The sequence below is a fragment of the Gadus macrocephalus genome, chromosome 14 (genome assembly GCF_031168955.1).
Source record: "Gadus macrocephalus chromosome 14, ASM3116895v1".
Taxonomy (NCBI): Eukaryota; Metazoa; Chordata; class Actinopteri; order Gadiformes; family Gadidae; genus Gadus; species Gadus macrocephalus.
Window position 1 is genome coordinate 1,577,096 of NC_082395.1, and position 21,664 is coordinate 1,598,759.

The 21,664-nt window shown below is 47.7% G+C and overlaps 2 protein-coding genes across 5 annotated transcripts in view; both read left to right on the forward strand.

The window, feature by feature from the left end:
* The window catches only part of tcf12 (transcription factor 12), a 38,166-nt gene extending 34,809 nt beyond the window's left edge, over positions 1 to 3,357 (forward strand). For all 3 annotated transcript variants that reach the window (XM_060071251.1, XM_060071252.1, XM_060071253.1), the window contains one exon: positions 227 to 3,357. The gene's annotated coding sequence lies outside the window, so the exon portion shown is untranslated. The remainder of the gene's footprint in view (positions 1 to 226) is intronic.
* Positions 3,358 to 5,766: 2,409 nt separating this feature from the next.
* The window catches only part of cgnl1 (cingulin-like 1), a 29,416-nt gene continuing 13,518 nt past the window's right edge, over positions 5,767 to 21,664 (forward strand). Inside the window, exons 1-10 of one of the 2 annotated variants that reach the window (XM_060071202.1) lie at positions 5,767 to 5,962; positions 8,365 to 9,986; positions 10,186 to 10,280; positions 11,795 to 11,903; positions 12,125 to 12,229; positions 12,416 to 12,543; positions 13,110 to 13,251; positions 14,095 to 14,307; positions 21,213 to 21,419; positions 21,504 to 21,608. In XM_060071202.1, the coding sequence (XP_059927185.1) occupies positions 8,415 to 9,986; positions 10,186 to 10,280; positions 11,795 to 11,903; positions 12,125 to 12,229; positions 12,416 to 12,543; positions 13,110 to 13,251; positions 14,095 to 14,307; positions 21,213 to 21,419; positions 21,504 to 21,608 (2,676 nt within the window). In that variant the 5' untranslated portion in view covers positions 5,767 to 5,962; positions 8,365 to 8,414. The remainder of the gene's footprint in view (positions 5,963 to 8,364; positions 9,987 to 10,185; positions 10,281 to 11,794; positions 11,904 to 12,124; positions 12,230 to 12,415; positions 12,544 to 13,109; positions 13,252 to 14,094; positions 14,308 to 21,212; positions 21,420 to 21,503; positions 21,609 to 21,664) is intronic. The other variant, XM_060071203.1, reaches the window with a different exon arrangement.

The following is a 21,664-nucleotide window of genomic DNA, read 5'->3' on the forward strand; positions in this document are numbered from 1 at the left end:
TTTCACTGGTTCTGCTAAATGAGTGAAGCCTGGAAAGTCCAGGAGCAATTAGAGCCGGAGCCTGGATGTGGTCTCATGGTGAACAGTGTGAACAGACTCTGATCTAGACTCTCCAGAGGTGGCCATTAACTCATCCTACATTATTGGATAAAACAACTTAGTGTATGGAAACATAAACCGTGTGCATATTTTCCATTGTTTTATATTGTTCTTATCTTGATTCCAGATCACATGACCCAGTGGGATTTCTGTGGGATAGAGGCGGGAACCGGTCGAGGACAGACGGCTTGTGAATACCAATAGGAGGAGACAGACCATTTAAGGCAACACTACAAGGATGACACAGTTTGATCCTCTGACTCCAGAAGATCCAGGAATCCCTTTCTTCTGACAACAGCTGGTGTCTACTGACGGATGTCTGCCTTTGAGCAACAGTTGAGCTCGCATCATTCGGTCTGAATCAAGCACTTTGCTTCGGAACAATCAGAGACTGACGCGGTCTTCTCCAAAGCTTGTGGGAGATCGCCTTGTGCCTAAAGCGTAGTTGATGAACGCATTGTAACAGCAACTGTTTATTTTCATTTTGTTTTTTTCTATTTATAATGTTACTGAACGACATAATGTACGTCCAAAGGGAAGGTTGCATTCCGGTCATCGAGGCTCTCCAGTTAATCTACAGTTTGCCAACATCACGAGTTCAACTGAACACTTTTAAAACCTTGATCCAGATTATTAAAATTAATTTATTGGCTAGTTTAAGAGTGAGATTAGGCTCATATTAACGTCCCCTTTTGTAAAAGATTATATTTATTTTTATATTTTATTCCTTCCATAATTAATCACATCTAGAACCCAAAACGACCTATGCCAGTCTGTCATTAGTCGAAAAAAATAATAATCTGACTTCTGCAGTCGGAATCAGACCAACTCAGATCTCGGTGAACAGGGTGTTTCATTTTCATTTGCTTCAAATTTGTTCGACCAATCGTGTTGCTGGGTGCGGGGATCTGTGACGCATGTTACATGGAAATGGTCTTTACTGGAAACAGCCAGACGGGCGAAACCACAACAAGAGTAATGTGGCAAACCATTCATCCCCAGAAGGACTGATGACTCAAACCATATCAGCGTCTTCCCACTGTTGGCCTCCCTCCTTCTCCCTCTGCTACTGAGAGGTATCTGAAACCCGGGCGGGAGGTCAAGCCAAAGGTCCACCAACATCCTGAGACTAAGCGTCTGTAAAGGTTTAGTAAAACCTGTGTGATAGACTGGCCACTGTAGAAACACGTTTGTTCAAATCTTCTTCTCAACCCTCCTGTGTGCGCTGGCGAAGAACTAATCCGTAAGAAAACAGGAATCTCTGCAGAACTCTTCCGGGTTCCCGGTCCAGGCGCAGTGCAGAATCCCCCCCGAGGTTTGGCTGTAGCATCGTCAGACTTCTGGGTCCGAGATGAAGGTCATTTAGTCTTAATTCTAATGACTGAAATTACTCGCTACTTTAGACTTTTGGCAAATTGTTTGCACTCTGCAGTGAAAACATAGGCCCAAATAAGACAGGACTGTTGTGGTCATGAAAACTATTTAAACCAACTAAGGATAATCATTAGTTTTACTGTAAGGCCAACTTTTGTATTTCTTGTTCACTAAGAATTTGTGATGAAAACGATTTGCTCCTTTCTGTGTCTCAACCAAAGGAAGATGGGACTCTGTATCTTTGCTCATTGGCCATTTAGTGTTTCATATAAACTGCTTTGCTGATGGTTGTCCGTGATGACTGGTTGAGCTGAAACGCTGCAGCGACAAACGAAGACCAAGCAAAGTCCTGGCCTGATCAACGTATTACAAAGATTTCTGTTTGAAGCTCAAAATATAAGAATACAGTATCAACGTAAAACTGGTTCATTTATCACGGGTTTCATCATATAATGTCCAGGTGGTATAATAATAATTTTATATAATTTTATTTTAGAAGTTATAATGTAGAAAGTGAAAGAAAATACATTTAAGCCGGACCGGTAATTTCACATCTGCTGTGTAGAATATCAATATGCACAGCATATAGAATAATAAAACAGTCGACCTTAACTCTATCTTAAGAGTACAGACGCCGTCAGCAGCATGTTGGTTCAGTTCATTGATTGATTATTAGTGTGGTTGTCAGGGGGGGACAGGGGGGCCCTGCGTGGGGGTCTCCCCTCTCTAGACCCAGAGGAGGAGAGAGGAGGGGGAGCAGGACCCTGCGTGGGGGTCTCCCCTCTCTAGACCCAGAGGAGGAGAGAGGAGGGGGAGCAGGACCCTGCGTGGGGGTCTCCCCTCTCTAGACCCAGAGGAGGAGAGAGGAGGGGGAGCAGGACCCTGGGTGGGGGTCTCCCCTCTCTAGACCCAGAGGAGGAGAGAGGAGGGGGAGCAGGACCCTGGGTGGGGGTCTCCCCTCTCTAGACCCAGAGGAGGAGAGAGGAGGGGGAGCAGGACCCTGCGTGGGGGTCTCCCCTCTCTAGACCCAGAGGAGGGGGAGGATACTACGACTCAAACTCAGACATATCTTTTTTTTATCAGTGTGCATGCTTTATGGTTTTATTTTGTACATTATAATCCATGTATTTCTTTGTAGATGGTTTATCATATTTTACTTCTTAAACAACACTGCCACATCCAGAACGACTAATTGGACTACAGAGTTTTCAGATTGTATTTTTTTGTTCTGTAATGTCTGAGCGTTTGTCTTCATTTCAGTATTCATTAATTATCATATTAACGTTGGCCTTGATTGGGGATATTGTGTATGCCACGTATTGCTTCCAGTCTCTTTGTTGAAACGCTTCCCTCCTTGCTATCTCTGCTCTTCTGTAAGTTACTAGCTGCAGTATTTGCAGATACTTCCCCTTGTATATATGAAACATGAAAATTCAAAAGAAAAAAAAAATGGGCTTATTTTTCACTGTAGCTAGTCTTTTTATACAATAATACTGTAAGAATATTTCTTGAATTATAAATATAACTCTTTCTAGATTTTTTTAAATCAAAAGTTTTGAGTAAAAAGTTTCTTACTTTATTTTACTATATTAGATAGTAAACAAAACAACCACATACATTGGTGATTTTACCATCTCCTGTTCATTGTGTTCAGATATTATATCTTACAAACCACAGAATTGCCGTCTAGTAGGTAAGGGCATTGTGTGTGAGCTAAAAAATCCTAAAGTCTTCGATTGATGAAAGAGGAAAGGAGTTGTTGATGTACATCAGAAAGATACAGCAGCAGAATAATTCGTTTTTTTCTGTCCCTTAAAACAGAAAATACACTAAATGTAGATAACATTTATGTTGCAATAAATGTGCCATCTTTTTTAAGCTTAATTGTGCGTTCATTTATTTCACTGAAACAAGCACCGTCATCCTTTGCAGTGTAATTATTCTCTCCACATCTTAATTTAGATTCAGACTGTCTGGTGGGGAAAGTGTGCTGGTCCGAGCCTGCCTGGATTCCGCTGGTTATCTCCTTATAATATCTGCATATATATTTAAGCTCTCATGAATAGTTTTGTATTTGATGAGTATTTTTGGATTGAAAACTACACCTGATTTATTTTCTTGCCTATATTTGTCTTCCAAATGTATTTTTGTTTGTGTGTGTGTGTGTGGGGGGGGGGGGGGGGGGTTGTTTGTGCACTCACATGTGCGTGTGTGTGTGCGGATAATAATAATAATAATGTCAACATTATTTTGTTGCACATGCCTGAGCTCCCCCAGTCCTGACAATCCAATTCCCATTTTACTGACTCAAGTGGTCGTACCACAACGTGCTGCAGTGAGCTCAGTAATGAAATGTAAATCATAATCATCATATTTTAATGCTCAAGATTGTGTGTGTGTGTGTGTGTGTGTGTGTGTGTGTGTGTGTGTGTGTGTGTGTGTGTGTGTGTGTGTGTGTGTGTGTGTAAGTGTCTGTGTGTGTGTTAGGTGTGCATGTGTGTGTGTGTGTGTGTGTGTGTGTGTGTTATGTGTGTGTGTGTGTGAGTGTGTGTGTGTTGGTATGTGTGTTTTGTGAGTGTATCAGTGTGTGTGTGTGTGTGTGTGTGTGTGAGTGTGTGTTTGTGTGTGTGTGTGTGTGTGTACGTGCGTTTATGTTTGTTTGTGTGAGTGCGTGAGTGTGTGTGTGCGTGCGTGTCACTAGGGGAGGGACCACCGGTCTGGGAGCCTGTCTTCCTGTGGATCTGTCTCTGTGTGGGTCGGCTGACAGACAGCTTTTGGCTCGTCTCCTTGAACTGTCACAGAAGGCCTTCTGCGATGCAGAGAACCCCCTCCCTCCTCACTGTGTGCAGCCTGTACTGGACTAATGGTGTATTCTCCTCTCAATGACTTGTTCTGTAATTAGTTTGTTTGTTTCAGCCTTCAGTTTCCTCTTGGTTTCTCAGACCCTGTATTTATTAATAGGTTGTGTTGCGGTTATCGTCCCACAGAACCACAGGAATTCACAGGAACGCTTCAAGGTCGCTGCAGGCTCATGGTTCTGTCTGGGCTTTTTACATGAGGTAGAAAGATGAATTATGAAGCTAAAGGTCTCTGGATCGCGACTGCTCCTCTGATGCAGTTCTTATCTGCCCAGGTCCGGGAGCATGCTCAGTAGCTATGGCCTCGGCCGTGGTACCTCGGTGGAGAACAGAGAGTCTATTGTGTGTTGCTGTAACGTAACACAGAGCCAGAGCTCTGATTGACACCGGGCTGCAGTACTACAGTCTGACCAGCAGCGGTGCCCCTGAGCACACTGAGCTCAGAGAAGAGCCGATCCAGCCTGAAGCAGATCATCACAAGATGATCATTATGATGATCATAATCATCATCATCATCATGATGTTTAGGTGAAGCCACCTCTGCAGGGTGTGGCAGAAGGTGAAATGTTTCAAATTAATTTAAATTGTAATCTTGGGGAGATATGCTGTCTGCAAACCAAAGGAAAAGGGGCACTTCTTAAAGGACTTGGAGATGAATGATGAGTGAGTGATTAAGAGCAATTGAATCACATTTATGAAAATGTTAGTTCTCGCATTGTATTTTAACTGTTTAATATTATCTTTCTGTAAATTGTAGGAATGTATTTGTTATCTTTATGTTAAGCCGATAGGAGCAGACTCTGATATTACTCAATATTGTTGGAATGAGGAGGCCTGATTCATATTTCAGCACGTTTCTCCTCTTTCACCTACAGAAGATCTGAACTATTGCAAATGTTGGCCTATGTATACTTTCAATATCAGTCAATCCCATGCAAACCTTGCTTTACACCGGCTTGGGAGCAGTGATCACACAATCAAATTCACAACCAAAATCCAAATTAGTTTCCTGATTAAGTTACTTTCTGCTACTTGTATGCTCAGTGCCTATGCCAAAATATGTTACATTCCAGTCAACATTTTGAATTCTACTGATTTCCAGAATCCCAATCCACCAGGCCTGCTATGGTAAACAATGATTGCCCCATCCACTAGATGACGCTCTCGGTTTTAAAAGAGAATCAAAACATCAACGCCGAGACAACAGTTGTCAAACGGGCCAGATGTAACTCCACATGTAATTGAGGTCATTACGGCTTTTTTAATCACATGTTAGTGAGTCGTCCCAAACTAAAAAGGCCTCACCCAGGCGGGTGTATAGAAATGTAGGCCTGCAGAAACACTTGTCATGTGAAAGGTTGTGGTTCACTGAAGTGTTTGAGGTTCACAGAAGGGGCGGATTCTGGTCCCAGGAGGGGCGGGGTCTGGTTGAGGAGGCGGGGCTTCGCTTCTCATCCGCGGAGTCCGGAGGAACTTCTGAACTCCCGCAGTAAACAAGACGCTGATTAAGAGCTGATTTACATTATTCCCTGGTGCAGGGTATGCTGGTTAACTAAACTATCTGTTATGTGCCGAGATACCCCTTTGGAAACCATTCTTATTTGCACACACCGAACAAGTGAACGACGCTGGTGAGTAAAAGTTTTCATTGTAGTGAGATGATTTAATAATGCTGTGACCGCGTCTCCTAAAGCCGCTGCACCCACTCATACTAACCATTAGTCCTTATGCTATAGAGTTGTGCTACTTTATATCCAGTTAGACTAAGGTTGTGTTCCACCTGTTGCAGAGCAGAGAGCCGCCGTCCATCAGATCAGATCTCAGGCTGAGTCGCGTTAGGCGGAGCTGGAGGTCACACGTTAGAAATGAACTCATTATATCTGACGGATTCTAGTTACCGTCTGATTCTAGTGACCGAAAGTCTACTCTTTGACCATTGCAACAGTTGGACTCACTGAGTGAAACGGTCCTCGTTTATTTATTTATTTGTCTGAACATAGAAGCAACCCTGAGCCTGGCGAGCTGACCAGGGCGATAAAAGACCTGAGCTCTATGGCTCTACTCTGGGCTCTAGGGCTCTACTCTGCTGGCTCTACTCTGGGCTCTAGGGCTCTACTCTGGGCTCTATTCCGGGCTCTAGGGCTCTACTCTGGGTCTCTACTCGGGGCTCTAGGGCGCTACTCTGGGCACTACCATGGGGTCTAGGGCTCTACTCAAGGCTCTGCTTAGGGATATAGGGTTCTACTCAAGGCTCTACTCTGGGATATAGGGCTCTACTCTGGGATATAGGGCTCTACTCAAGGCTGTACTCTGGGATATAGTGCTCTACTCTAGGCTCTACTCTGTGATATAGGGCTCTAGGCCTACTCTGGGCTCTACTCTGGGCTCTAGGGCTCTACTCATGGCTCTACTCTGGGCTCTATGGCTCTACTCTGGGCTCTACCCTGGGGTCTAGGGCTCTACTCAAGGCTCTACTCTGGGATATAGGGCTCTACTCTGGGCAATAGGGCTCTACTCTGGGATATAGGGCTCTACTCTGGGATATAGGGCTCTACTCAAGGCTCTACTCTGGGATATAGTGCTCTACTCTGGGCTGTACTCTGTGATACAGGGCTCTAGGCCTACTCTGGGTTCTACCCTGGGCTCTAGGTATCTACTCTGGGCTCTAGGGCTCTACAATGGGCTCTACTCTGGGCTCTAGTTATCTACTCTGGGCTCTACTCTGGTCTCTACTGTGGCCTCGTCTCTGGACTCTAGGGCTCTACTCTAGGGCTCTACTCTAGGGCTCTACTCTAGGGCTCTACTCTAGGGCTCTACTCTAGGGCTCTACTCTAGGGCTGTACTCTGTGGCTGTACTCTGGGCTCTACTCTGGGCTCTACTCTGGGCTCTACTCTTGGTAGAGTGAGGTTTCTTTCCCTGTTGGGTAATGCGTCCTCCCGTCCAGTGAATCAGACCTGGAGGTCAGACAGCCTCCCCAGTCACATGGGACGGCCGCAGCCTAAAACAGGCCAATAGGGTGTCTTCCCTCCTCCGGAACAGTTGATCAATCCACTGTTTCTGTATTTCCTGTTTGACATTATTACCCCGTTTGAAAGGAGACATTCCAAACGGTGTAATTGTACCTTAAGTACGCGCGGCAGCGTTAGATGAAAGGCAGCAGCCTTTCTGCAAGGCAGGAAACGTGTGATGGCCTTTTGTCCTGTGAACATTGTTTACTTTTGTTTTTGATATGCTATGACAATATTCACCGTTGCTATCTGCATTATCACTGTGACTTTTAGGAGCCAGTCAAATAACACATTTTCCTTGATAACAGCCGTTGACATTATGTGACAACACACAGTTACAATAAATGTGTCAAAGTTAACATTTGGGTTTGGAGCTGTTAGTCTCCTCCTGTTTACAGTCTTGATTTATACTTCTCTCTTTGTTTAGGGGCTGCACATGATGGTTTTATTTAGTTCGTGCACACACACACACACACACACACACAGACACTCATGTACACACAATCACGTACACATTCACGTGCACGCACACACGCACACAGTGCTCACGTACACACCACTTAACTATTGACATACGACAATGTCTTCAATCTCTTAATTTGCACTAAGATATGTTTTCTGTGTGGTGCTCAGCTGCAAATTACACGTTCCTAAACTTTGAAACCGCTCACCTATACTCCACTATGTCAACTATAAACATCCATTTACTGAGGCCATATCGCAAGTTATCCACGGGTCTGTAGACCGTACCTAGTCCACCGTATCTGAAGAAGAACGTGTGGCTGAAGTTAGTCATCGTGTGAAGCTCACCGTATTTATACTCGTGTATCTTCCCTCACTCTGAATTTGCTCAAAATAAGTTCAGCTGCTGATATAGTGTCGATAGATAAAAGAATAATGAATACTAACAATTAGCTTTCTGTGACTTCATTCAAGTGGAATGCTTCGTGACGGGTTGTTCATCATCATCATCAGCGTCTCTTAGGGATCGCTTGACTCACTTTGGGTCCATCTTTCTTCACAGAGTTGGGACAGGATTCTGGGAGAAGGATCTCTTGTCCTTCTGTCTTTCTGATGGAGTCCTACAGACGGACTGGCCTTCAACAAGGTGGACTCCCGCACGCGTACACCCAGCCCGGCCGCGCCCCCAGGACCGCCGCGGGCTCCTACGGCCTGAGCATCAGAGTGCAGGGCATCGACGGGCACCCCTACGTCGTCCTGAACAACCAGGACCGCGGCGTATCCAACGGCAACGGGGAGACAGAGGAGTCCTTCATCGATAACTACCATGAGTACGACTTCAGAGGCGGGAAGGAGGGCGGGGCCGGCGGGCCCTTCAAGGAGTTCCGCTCCCGGAGCCAGACGCCTCACAGCGACCCTCAGCCGGCGGCCGCAGACCCCCCAGGGAGGAAGCCCCCCAGCCTGCTGAACTTCCAGAAACATCCGGAGATCCTGCAGCCGTACGACCCCGAGTACAACTCCCTGGGGCTGGACGGGCCCCAGGGTCGGCCCGCGCGGCCTCACTCCCTGTCGGGCCCCGGGGGCCGGCGTGAGGGCCCCCCCACCAAGCCTCCCTCCCCGGTCGGCCCCCACGCCCCGTCGACCAGCCCGGCCCCGGACGCCGTTCCTGCACCTCAGAACCCCGCCGCCCCGTCCAACCCGGGGGGGCCCCCGCCTGCAGCCCGGCCCCCGGGGGCCCCGTCCCACTCCAGGGCCAAACCCCTGGGTTCCTCTCAGTCCAGGTCTTCCTCTACCCCCCGGGTCCCGAGCCCGCCCAGCCACCCCGCCCCCCAGGCCCCCGTCCAGGGCCCTGGGGGGCCGGACCCCAGCCGGCCCCCCAGGGCCCTCAGCAGCGCCGAGTCCACCCTGGAGCGGGGGCGCCCGCGGCCCGACGTCCTCCCTCTCCGCCGGACGGACTCCAGCGGGCCCGTCCTGGAGGCCTCCTCGCGCTCCCGCACCTCCTCCTCCTCCTCCTCCTCCACCGCGCCGGGCCCCCGGGGGCCCCCGCCCGACGACCCGATGGAGGCGCTGTACTCGGACACCATCAACCGCCACCAGAACCGCCGCTACATCCCCTTCCTGCCCGGCTCGGGCCGGGACATCGACCGCGGCTCCATCCCGGGCGTGGACGAGCTCATCGAGAAGTTCGACGGGAAGGACGGCGGCCCGCCGCGGAGGGGCCGGGCCGGGCGCCGGAACCGCCTCAACCCGGAGGACAGGAAGCGCTCGCGCAGCGTGGACAGCGCCATGCCCTTCGCCCCGCAGGACGGCTCGGAGTACCTGGAGCGCTTCGGCCAGCAGCGGGGCAGCTCCATGGAGCACGTCCTCAGGCCCTCGCAGCTGAGGAGGAGCGCGGGCAGCCAGGACTCCTGGGTCTCCGTGGTGGACGGGAAGCCCGGCTCCAGGCCGCCGTCGTACGGCCACAGCACCCCCACCTCCCCGCGGAACAGCGTCTCCAAGGGGTCCGGCTCCATCCAGGGGTACACCAGGCCGCCCGGCCGGTCCTCCAGTGCTCTGTCGCTGAAAAGTGATGAGCATGGAGACGGGTCCTCTTCCCTTGGGAAGGGTTCGCCCAACGGGACGGTGGCTCCTTCGAAGGCTTCGTCCAGCGCAGGCGCGCAGCCGGCCGCGGGGGCAGCAGTTCAGGTACATCCCAGAGCTTTCGTCTTGTTTCACACATTGTTTAGATCCTTTTTTTAAGGCTTGTTTGACAATGCATTCCTGCATTGTCCCACATTCCGTTTAATGGCGTTATAATTAAGCCCTTACCCCCTTAAGAACATGAACAGTCTCCCGTGGATCAGTGCCCGTGTCACACCTCCTCTTCTCATTCCCTGTTCCCCAGGTGACTCCTGATCTCCTGAAAGGCCAGCAGGAGATTTCACAACAAACCCACGAAGAAACAGCCAAGCAGATTCTGTATAATTACCTGAAGGATGGGTACGTTTGTTCTCTCAGTTCAGGGTCATGTTCTGGCACTTGGTCAACGTGAATGTGCTGTCTGTGTGGTGGTGGTTGGATGATGTAGACAGACTAGGCCTGTATCACGATGGATTCAGGGGCCTACACACAGCTGGCGATCAGGGTGTTCTGACCCCTAACCCTAACCTTGTCTAGTAATATGATAGCGGAGTTACGTTCCTACCACTCATCTACCCCAAGGTATGATGGGGAAAAATATCACGTTTATTATCTCAATAAGTTAATAATAATCATTGAATAAATTAAAGAAACACATATTAATTAGGTGCAGTTATTGCATTTCACCAGCCTCCATATTTCAATCAAACATCCATTTAACTTTAAGAAAACCCATCAGTCATTAATAATTGTTTAATGACTATTGTATTCCATTTAACCTGAACATACCGGTTTAAGAAAAAAAAATGTTATTTTGACAAGCGAAACTTCCCAGCCTTTGGTTTTTCTTATCACAGCTCGAAATGTTTTGGATAAAGTGAAGGTATGCGCTCCTTCCCTCCCACGATGGGTGTGAACCACCAGCTGTCTTGAATTTGTTCCCCAGTCGGGTGGATCTACTCCTCCCTTCATGTCCACAGACTTCTGTTTCATGCAACACGCTCACGGCCTGACAGAGAAGAGGGGGTTGGATTAAACTAAACTAGTCAAGCATCGGTAATTCACCAAGGAAACACTTTCTCCTAGATTAAGGCCGGACTACGTTCAACAGAATGACCAAAGAAAGACGTCCATCGACCGGTAGAGCGTACCATCTACCAATGATTGATGCTTTATGCTTTCCACTGATAATGTTGACATCAAATCAATAGCTCGAGCAACAGACGGGACGCGGCTCGATGTGAGCGACTGTGCAGCAGAAAAAGGCTCTCGGTGTGTTTCACCAGAGGTCAGGGGTCACAGGAACAGGGCAAGGAAACGCAGCTGGACGAGCAGGGAGACAAACAAAGGAGAGTCGCGGGTTAGGCTGACTGATTCAACAATGGAATTCAAGAAACAACACTCTAATTCCTCCTTCATCTTTCTGTGGTCAGGGGATTCCCCTTCGATGAAGCATAAATCTGACATCTGCTATTCATATCTGTTGACAAATGTGTCAATTTTCTGTGTGTTGGAGCTTGGTGGAATCTGAGCTACGGAGAAGTTGAATCTCTGCCCACTTCCCCCTGTACCTCCGTAGTCAGCCGCTGGCGTAATGAGGCCCAGAATGTAGCAATGTGACACATCAAAGCCCTGTTATCCGTCCGGTCGCTCCCGCTCCGACCAATGGCGTCCCCTGTTCCCAAGCACCGGGGTAACCCTCGCGGACCGACTGCACACTCAAAGGGATTTACAACGCCTCATTAGGGGTGTGTGTGTGTGTGTGTGTGTGTGTGTGTGTGTGTGTGTGTGTGTGTGTGTGTGTGTGTGTGTGTGTGTGTGTGTGTGTGTGTGTGTGTGTGTGTGTGTGTGTGTGTGTGTGTGTGTGCGCGCAGATGTAGTGACACTGATGACACCACCAAGAGGAAGGTGAACCTGGTGTTCGAGAAGATCCAGACGTTGAAGTCTCGTGCGTCCGGAGGCGTCCAGGTGGACAACCACCAGGTGAGAGGATCGGTAGAGCGGTTTATCGTGTTGTAAGACTCTCCAGAAACTGTCAAATCTCTGAGCCAACTCTTTATAGGCTTCGGATTTTAAGTAGACAAAAAAACCTAAATGGCAGTGTTGTAGTCTCTATTCAGCAATGGGTATGATTTAGAAGATTTCCGAGGCATTTTGATCTATAGTATGTGTACAGGAGGTCATGTAATCGTCTGTTTTTCCAGCCGTCCGTCGACATGGCCGCTCAGACACGGTCTCTGCAGGAGCAGAAGGAAAGGCTGGAGAAGGAAATGTTGGACGCGAAACAGAAACTTGCAGAACAGTCCAAGGTAATGCTGTAATATTGTTTTAGTTTTTTCATGGGTTTGTGGTTTCCAGTAACCGTTTTGTTCATTACGGATCATGGGAAGCTACACAGAATACAAACGCTATGAGTAATAATTCTTAGAACAATGAGGACAACCTGGTTCTGTTGGCCTGCGTGTCGAGCCTGTCTCCATCTGTCTCCTCATCAGAAGAGTCGCCTGGACTCTGAGAAGATGGGGTCGGGTCTGAAGGAGCTGCAGCAGAGCCACGAAGAGCGTTCTCGTCTGAACACCAAGCTGACGAAGACGGAAGCCGATCTCCAGACCACGCTAGAGGAGTGAGTGGCCCGGCTGGGAGCTCAGCGTGCAGCAGACGTACCGTCGTTGTTTCAGTGTGACCCTCCTCACAGCTTGGTGTCCGCTCTTCCTGGGGCCTGTATTGTCTTTGGTCCTTTCCTCACCTTTAATTATGGGCTGTCACCAATAGCACATTACTAATTGATTGTGTTTTTTCACAATCAACGTAATCAATTAACTTGTTGGAAACCGGTAAGGATGAGCATTTAGTGTTCATCCTAGACGATGTAATATGCTGGCAAAGAACTACCTTGAAGATGATGATGATGATGATGATTAGGGAGACCTGTTTGTGGTCCCTGCAGAAACGCACTCGGATTGATTGTCTTAAATTCTGTGTCTGTAATGTTTCCTTGTCTGTACGCCCCAGTCTCCTGGCCTACAGGTAGTGTTAAGACATACATGGTCCAACATCAGCAATGAGACGCTCTATCCTTTTTTAAAATGGTAGTTAAGTTATGAGCACTGGAGTGGTGTGTATGAAATACGTTGAGTCTGGCGCTTCTTTCCGGACATCCCTCACTGTGGGCGCGTGTGGATGTGACAGGCTGTTCCAGGTGAAGATGGAGAGGGAGAAGTACCAGAGCGAGATACGAGACCTGCAGGATCAGCTGTCAGAGATGCACGATGAGCTGGACTCCGCCAAGAAGTCTGCTGCAGCTGACGAGGAGAAAGACGCACTGATGACGGTAACTCAGCAACGGAACCATGCAAGACTTCACACATAAACACTTCAAGCTTTAACAGGAGCCTGAGTCTGCTCATAGGCCCTGTTTAGTCATGTGGAGTGTACAGCTATTTATCTCGATTGCATCTAGATTCAAATGAAGCACAATGCCCTCACTGCACGTTCATACGTAGTTCAGGAAGATCCTGGCTTGATATGCACCCTCACGTACAGGTCAGACCAGTACTGCAGTACCAGTTCACATGGCTTTGGTTAATCATGCAAATCATGTTTGATATTAGAATTCAAACAACCGTCTCTCATAAGGCCAAATGCAAAGCACACCGACGTTTGTGAGAACCTTGTTTCCTTGGTTGACGAGTTGTTTGTGACTTGACTACGCTTCAGTGGGACATTCCTTCTCGACAAGAACCTCAGGGCATGAGGTTCAAGTTCCTCTGGACTGCCTGTGGTGTACTTCTCCTCCGGAGATGGTTTGAAGGGTTATCTGTCTCTCATTCAACCGCTCCCACCGGTTTAGACAGAGAGTTCATCTCTCACACACGTTTTGAGGTCAGATCGTACAGAGCGTGTTCAATCAGGGCCACGGTGTGCTAGGTAGATAGCATGTTTCCTACCGGCTGCTCATTTAGCCAAAGCAACAGCCGGATCGGATTGTACGTTTCTTCTAGAAACTGAACGAGTTATTAGTGAAACAACTTGAATACAGATCATTCAAATAAACATGTCGTGGAAATGAACAACATTGCCAGTAGGTTTCTACTGTCCTCAGTAGAAACCGACTGAAGACTTCTCTCTGCCTCGCTGTGCTCACGCTCTCCCTGTCGCGGTTCTGCCCCTCCAGGACCTGATGGTGCTGAGAGCAGAGCTGCAGGAGCTCCTCCTGGCTCGAGAGGAGCTGGAGGAGATGCTGAGGAGGAGGGAGAGGGAGCTGACGGCGCTGAAGGGGGCTCTGAAGGAGGAGGTGGCCTCCCACGACCAGGAGGTGGACAAGCTGAGGGAGCAGAACCAGAAGGAGATCGGCCGGCTGCAGACCAGCCTGGAGGAGGTCCAGCAGGTAGGGCTCGGCCTGCTCCTTCTGCGTTCTCCCCCCCCCTCCACACCCTGCCGCGGCGGCGGGGAGATAAGGCTGGGCGGCCGGTTTGTTTCCGTTCAGAGCTCCGCCATACGGTGGGCTTTGAAGAGACCGTGAAGACCCGAGAACGGCACTGTAGCTTTATTTCTGTAAGGCTTTTATTCCCAGAGTTAACGTTTTTTAAGTTTAAGTAGCCTTCATTTTAAGGTAAAGGATTGAAGGGAAGTAGGAAGTTATTCTAAATCTCCACCTTTCTGGTCTTTTATATTTTTAAGTTGTGTTTGCAAACGACTCAGATCGGTGTTTCCGCGGATGTTGGAGAGCTAAGTGCAGACGGTAGTGGAGAGAGTAGACAGTGACATGTAGCTCAGCGCTCCCACTGGGAGTTCCCTTTGTCCCCTGGCTTCCTACTGGGCTGGTGGGGGTCCACGGAGCAAAACATCTACAGAAGGAACCTGTGAGGTCATTTCCTCCCCCAGAACACGGCCTGGTCCTCCAGTGGGTGTACAAGAGTCTGTGAGGTCATTTCCTCTTCCATGTCCCCCTGTGGGGGGGGGGTTCTTGAGGCATTGTAATCAGGTTACAGGATGACCTCATTGTTTTTGCTCATTTGGTGGAAAACATGGCGACCAATCTTTGGTTTTAGTTAGGGATGTTGTTCTATGACCTGTTATTGTCTGTTTCAGTATCATCTCTGGTGTTATGTTTGAAATGTCCCACATTGGTTGTGGAGAGATGAGACGTTGGGCGACAACAAACAACAGTGCAAAACAATGTTTGTCTTTATGTAAATCCAGATGTCATTTTGTCAAACTTTGACGACTCAAAGTCAATAAACGAGAATAAGCAAACAATGCCCTCATTTTACAAGCTCATGAATCGTTTCAAACTATGAGCTGAGATTAAGACGAGAGAGCAATGTGTTGGGCGGGAAGCGGTTTATTGGAGTGGTACCTGCCTCCTCTGCTGCTCAATCAAGGTTGACTAGAGATAGGCGCTCGTTAAGAATACCTGGGAAGCGTTGTGACTTAACGAGCTCACAGGTTAGCGTGGTCAACAGTGTGAAGGGGGGGGGTGGACACGTGTCTCTGGGACACCGCTCTGCTCTGCCTGCCTCTTTTCTTACGATGCCCTTCGTTCAAACAGACGTTTTTTAATCTTTCATTAAAAGTGCTCTTTTTTTTATAGATATTTATTTTGTGTCAATCTGCGGAATGATTTGTTTTCTAGTCGTTTAGAAGTTTTAGACTTTTATCAAAAGTGACCTCCAAGTTAGTTAATCAAAGTATTAAAATAGTTTGATTGTTTCTAGTTGAGTGCTTGCTAGTTTACATTCTAGTTTCAGAAGGACAACACGTCAGAGAGCAGATTAGCTTTAGGAATCCAGAATACAACGAGAGTCATTTCATGTTTAAATTCCTATTTGTATTGTTTTAGTAGTGGCAGTGCGATCGAAGTGATGAGGGAGATGACTTAGACCAATGAATGAAGACTAAACTGTGCATCTTCTTGCTACTTGGCTACAGCTCAATGTGTCCCCTCTTTTGGCAGCAGTGCCGATCCCGCTGACAATGCGTGGACAGAGAGGGCGTGTATGGAAGTAGAGCAGTGCATGGCTTTGTGTGTGTGGCTTTAATTGGAGGAGCAGGCCATGTCTAATCTAATGAGCGGCCGGATCGGGTGGGGAGACCGGGGTGAGTGTGGGGTACACTCAGCAGAAGATGAATGATGAGTTTGTCTCTCACAATATGACCAGCGGGGGCCGGGACACCCTGACTAAGTGGGTCAGTGGGTCGCTGAGGGGGAACGCGGGGCCGGCCAGAGCAGGGACCCCGGGCTTCTTCAGAAATGGAACGGTCCATAGTGTTTTGTTTTTTTTATCCAGTGGAATTTCATAACCATTGCAAAACGTTCCAAGCTGTAGTTTATTTTCAACCAATGACCCTTGCGTGGGTGCATACTTTATAGTTACTATAGTTACTAAGATAGTTTCCTTTAAATGGTGTACAGTGGATTATTTATTAAACTGTGATTCTCTGGAATACGCAGAATGTGCGAGGCAATCTTTGGAGAGGTAGAGATAAGTGTTGCCTCTCTGAAGGAATGCTGGTGAGTGGAGAATGTGCTCTGTGCAGATCATGTTCCAGTGAAGCCGAGTTCCACCGGTGTTAACCTGGAGAGCAGATCTCCCCAATGCTCCTCCAAGAGAGTTTCTGTTTCATGTCTTGATTCTTTAAAACTCAGGTCAATTTTTACCACGTCGTTATTTTTATAACAAAAGAAACACCCAATGCCGTTACAATTCTATTCCGTTTACATGTTCTTTCATTCATTTCTCCCGTCTGTAAAGTTGTTTAACCACGAGACGTTAAGTATGACCCTCCACACAGCTAAAGGCTTATCTAATGCCTGGCCGTATTCTAAACCAACCACGTAAGGTCTCAACCTGCTGGACAGAGGTCGTCTGATGGTGCTCAGAGGTCGTCTGATGGTGCTCAGAGGTCGTGTGATGTGCTCAGAGGTCGTTTGTCTGATGCTAGCGTAGTCCTGACGTCGTGCTGATCTAACTGGCGGCTGGCAGGAACAGGAAGGAGTACGAGGGACACAGGAAACGGGGTGGAAATATAAGGATGAAGGGAATCCACTCCGTCAGACAAAACGTGGTGTCAACAGTTCAGAAAGTACAGGTTTGACTGGGAAATTATGTCAACAACGTATTGTAGATGTTTTCATCATGCGTTTGCATGTTAAAGGCAGATAGCGGAGGGTTTAATGCCCGGCATAGGACATGGAAGTGAAGAAGAAAGCTGAGGATACATGTGGCACGGATTGTGTTGAACAGTGCATGCAGAAACCGTAGTGTCCTAAAAGCACTATGTACTGGGGAGTTTAGTTCAAAATAGTGCAACTTTACTCATCATTATCTATCTAGATATCCAGCTTTAGATATGAAAAGCTTTTAAAATGCATACACACACACGCATACACACATACATACTGTACACACACACGTATACACATGCATACACACCTTTATGATGAGAGCGAGGAATTCAAATCGTTTCTATGGTGTCGTACTTGTAGTGAAAGACGCAGCTCTCGTGTTCCTTGATCTCCTTGGCTTCGAATCGGGGAAACTGGTGAACTTTCTGTGATGTCGACCTATCCTAGCAACTGTCCGCTAATTATTACCGTAGAGTAGTCTGAGCAGTTGTGGTATGCTTTGTCCAAACCGTTGAGCGTTTCCTCTGATCATCTGATATCATGCAGGAAACGTATGTTATTCTCTGTGATCATGGCAACTTGATCGTTGCACACATTCAGATGATTTTCCTTTTCCCAAAAATAATTAGTTGCATTGATTTATTATTTTGGATTTAATCAAAACAACACCAGAAGTTCTTCAACTGCATTCTAGTCATAAAACAATCGCTCCATGATTATACTACATGTGGATCCAATTCCAAACAGAGTAAGCCACTAACTAGCCTGGCCTAGCTAGCCCAGCATGCACTTTAATGCCAAGTAACTGCTTTGCACATTTATAATATATTTTTATTTGAACTTAAATCCATTTAGCCTTGTTCAGTAGCATTGCCTTTAACCATTGCAGTCCTCTCTCGGGCTGGCTGTGTAGGTGAAGTCATGGTTAATGTTGTTGCAGCTGCTCTGAGGGATATCCTGTGTTCTTGAGCATCCTGCTCTGTGAGGTGGAGCTGGGAACACTGAGAGAACACCAGGCCCATTGTCTCCCCTGGAAAGGGTTGATATTGGTCACTTTGTTCTGGTCTTGGAAAATGAGAAGTTCTGTTTTAACATTTATTTGAAGTTCCCATTATGATCTGTAAATTTGTCAAGGGGACAATAAATATTTATTATTTGATTATTAAATGAAGCCAGTGCATCAATAATCCATGCTTTCCATGCTGAGAATGAAAGGACAGTATTATGTGTGTAAGAGCCAGGAGGGAGCAGAACACAGTGACTGATACTGGTCAGCATGGTGGATGTCTGTCACTGGATGCGTGCAGCCTACTTTGCTCTAAGCTTAACGCTAAACTCCCTCATTGTTTCTTCGCTTGTCAAAGTGAATTTGGCAGTGAAAGGGTGCTGGGGCCTAGAATACCTTTAAAGCGAGTCTGAAAAAAGTACTTCACCTGAGATGTTGATTTTTCATGAAGAATTTATGGTGAACTTTAAAGGCATTGTGAGTTAATAAGTAACTGTAGGTAAACATTTCTGAGTACAGAAAAGGGCAGAACTAAAGTACTCTGGTACTACTTGTTTTTGGAAGAAAGCTGTTGGTTTAATCTGCAATTTCTTTTGTACAGAAATATTAATACAACTTGTTTTCTTGCTGCTTTTGTTTAATATAGATTTTATTCTGATACCAATTTTTTTATTAAAATATGAAAGGGTGATCCATATATTTTTAAGCTGATAAAGACTATCTTGGATCAAGTTGGAGCGTGCTTAAGTATTATGCAGGTAGGGAGGCAGAGTCCTTGTGGCAGTACAGCCGACTGCCGGTTGTGACCTTGGAACGCTAACTCAAGGTGACCTTGGAACACTGACTCCATGTGACCTTGGTGCACTGACTCAGACTCAAGGTGACCTTGGAACACTGACTCCATGTGACCTTGGTGCACTGACTCAGACTCAAGGTGACCTTGGAACACTGACTCAAGGTGACCTTGGTGCACTGACTCAGACTCAAGGTGACCTTGGAACACTGACTCAAGGTGACCTTGGTGCACTGACTCAGACTCAAGGTGACCTTGGTGCACTGACTCAGACAAAAAAGTGACCAACGCCGGTGCTGCTTTAGTTTAAACGATTATAGTCTATATCCAGTGTTATTGCTATAGTTCCTCTGCACTAAATATCCGTATCAAATGGCCTCACACTTCCGACAGTTGTCCAAGCAGTGAAACGTGAGCTGTGAACGTGTGATTCTGTTATGGTTATGAGGGCTTTATAATGAGGGCCATTTAACCCTGAGTCGACATAAATGGAGTGGATATCTGATGGCTGTAGGCCTTCATCTTGAAGTTCAGAACTATCTTGATTCAAAACCGGCTCTGATACTGCATTCTTGCAAACAATGTTATCATTACGTCTCTTTTTCAGAATCCATTTAGGTTTCATGCTCGAGTAAGTTCGCTCGTTCATGATCACTGGCAGTTAAATTTTGCCAAAGAGTAAACATATGTTATACTTATACAAGGCCTGTTGCAAGGTATTTCAATGCTCTGTTCAAATGTTCTTTGTTTTCTGCATATGGGAGCATATCCAACCATTTATCTGGGTGGAACTGTCTTTTGCAAAGAAATGCAACATGTTTTCTTGATGATTCACACTTCCTTGAAGCATGCCTTTGACTTTATGATGTTGTATGACTCCATTACAACAACAGTTTCAGAGTCTTCAACTGATCAGTCAGAGATTCTCTATATTTGCTTGTGACGTCTTAGTTTTTCATATTCTTGTATGATAAATTTAACATTACAAATATTTAATCTTCTATTGTCAGGCAACTTACAGAAAACTAACATTGCATGCAACACTGCATTAGGTACACAAAACAGTGTTTACCTCGGCGAGATCCGCAGGGTTTTGTAATAAAGAAATTGTTTGCCCATGGTTCAGTCTTGGTTCTTAACGCTGGCCTGCTTGGGGAACCACTCACTGTGGAATAGTTTCAGCCCCCAGCTAGCTTTCAGATCACAGAATAATAGAGGGATGTGCTAAGCTATTTCAGTCGTTTTTTTAATGTTTTGTACTAATAAATAACTCTGACAAAAGAAAATAAAAAAGTGTTTCATATGTCTGAGAGGGGGTTTTACCGTCTTCTCTTTATGTTTCAGCTTTGAACTGGAAGACTGAGTTCAGGATGTCTTCAGGGTTAATGGTCTGGCAACGTTGTGGACCTCAGACGTTGAGGTTAAAGGCTAAGGCATGCGCTGTACAGGAAACCACAGAGCCGGCTGTATAGCATTCCACCTCATTCCTGATATTCTTGTTTGAGCGAACGCAACAAATTCTCCTGTCGAACGAGAGCGTGTTGTGTGGTCAGTGTCGATACCCGCTGAGTGCGTTGTTGTTGTTGTGAGTTACTGTATGGATTCCTTGTGTTCCTCTGATTCTGGTTCTGCTGTTTCAGTCTGTTAACACTGAAGCAGTCACCGTTTATAAAGGACCCGGGCATTCCTCTAAGCACTGTTACTGTCCCTGCGCTCTGAACAAGGCAGCACACTAGTGTTCTGTAAGATTGACATTTACAATAACATTGAGGGCATTTAGCGGACGCTTTTATCCAAAGCGAATTACAATAAGTACATTTGTCAGAAGAAAGATGGGGGGGGGGGGGAGGGGGGGGGGGTGATGGGAGGAAATTATGGTAATATTAAACACAGCGTCAGTGTGGCATACCCTTTGGGTTGAGGCTGTGGTTCCTCTGGCCTGTCCCTCTGTCCTGTCCGTCTGTCCTGAGGCTGTGGTCCCTCTGTCCTGTCCGTCTGTCCTGAGGCTGTGGTCCCTCTGTCCTGAGGCTGTGGTCCCTCTGTCCTGAGGCTGTGGTCCCTCTGTCCTGAGGCTGTGGTCCCTCTGTCCTGAGGCTGTGGTCCCTCTGTCCTGTCCGTCTGTCCTGAGGCTGTGGTCCCTCTGTCCTGTCCGTCTGTCCTGAGGCTGTGGTCCCTCTGTCCTGAGGCTGTGGTCCCTCTGTCCTGTCCCTCTGTCCTGTCCCTCTGTCCTGTCCCTCTGTCCTGTCCCTCTGTCCTGAGGCTGTGGTCCCTCTGTCCTGAGGCTGTGGTCCCTCTGTCCTGTCCCTCTGTCCTGTCCCTCTGTCCTGTCCCTCTGTCCTGAGGCTGTGGTCCCTGTCTCTCCAGGGCCATGCGGCGGCCGTGCGGGAGAAGGCCCAGCTGGAGGCGGCCCGGGGGGCGGCGGAGGACAAGGCGGGGGGCCTGTCCCTGGACGCGGAGCGGTCCCACGCGCGGGCCCTGGAGCTGGAGACCCAGGTGGGCCGACTGACCCGGGTGGTGGAGGAGGCCCGCCAGCAGGAGACCCGGCTGGGCGACAGGGTGGTCCGCCTGGAGGTGAGCCGGTTCTGGGTCAGCAGGGGGGCCGGGGCGTCGGACGGAGCCGGGGGTCTGACGCGCTCTGTGTGGGGACGGTTTCAGAGGGACAAGAAGCACCTGGAGGAGTCTGTGGCGGAGGTGAAGGAGCAGGAGGAGGAGATGTCGCGGGCCAACCGAGCGCTGAGCACGCGCTTCGACGACGTACAGGTGGGCTGAGCAGGAAGGGTCTCTGTCCCTGTGGGACTCTTAATGGAGGCTTTGCC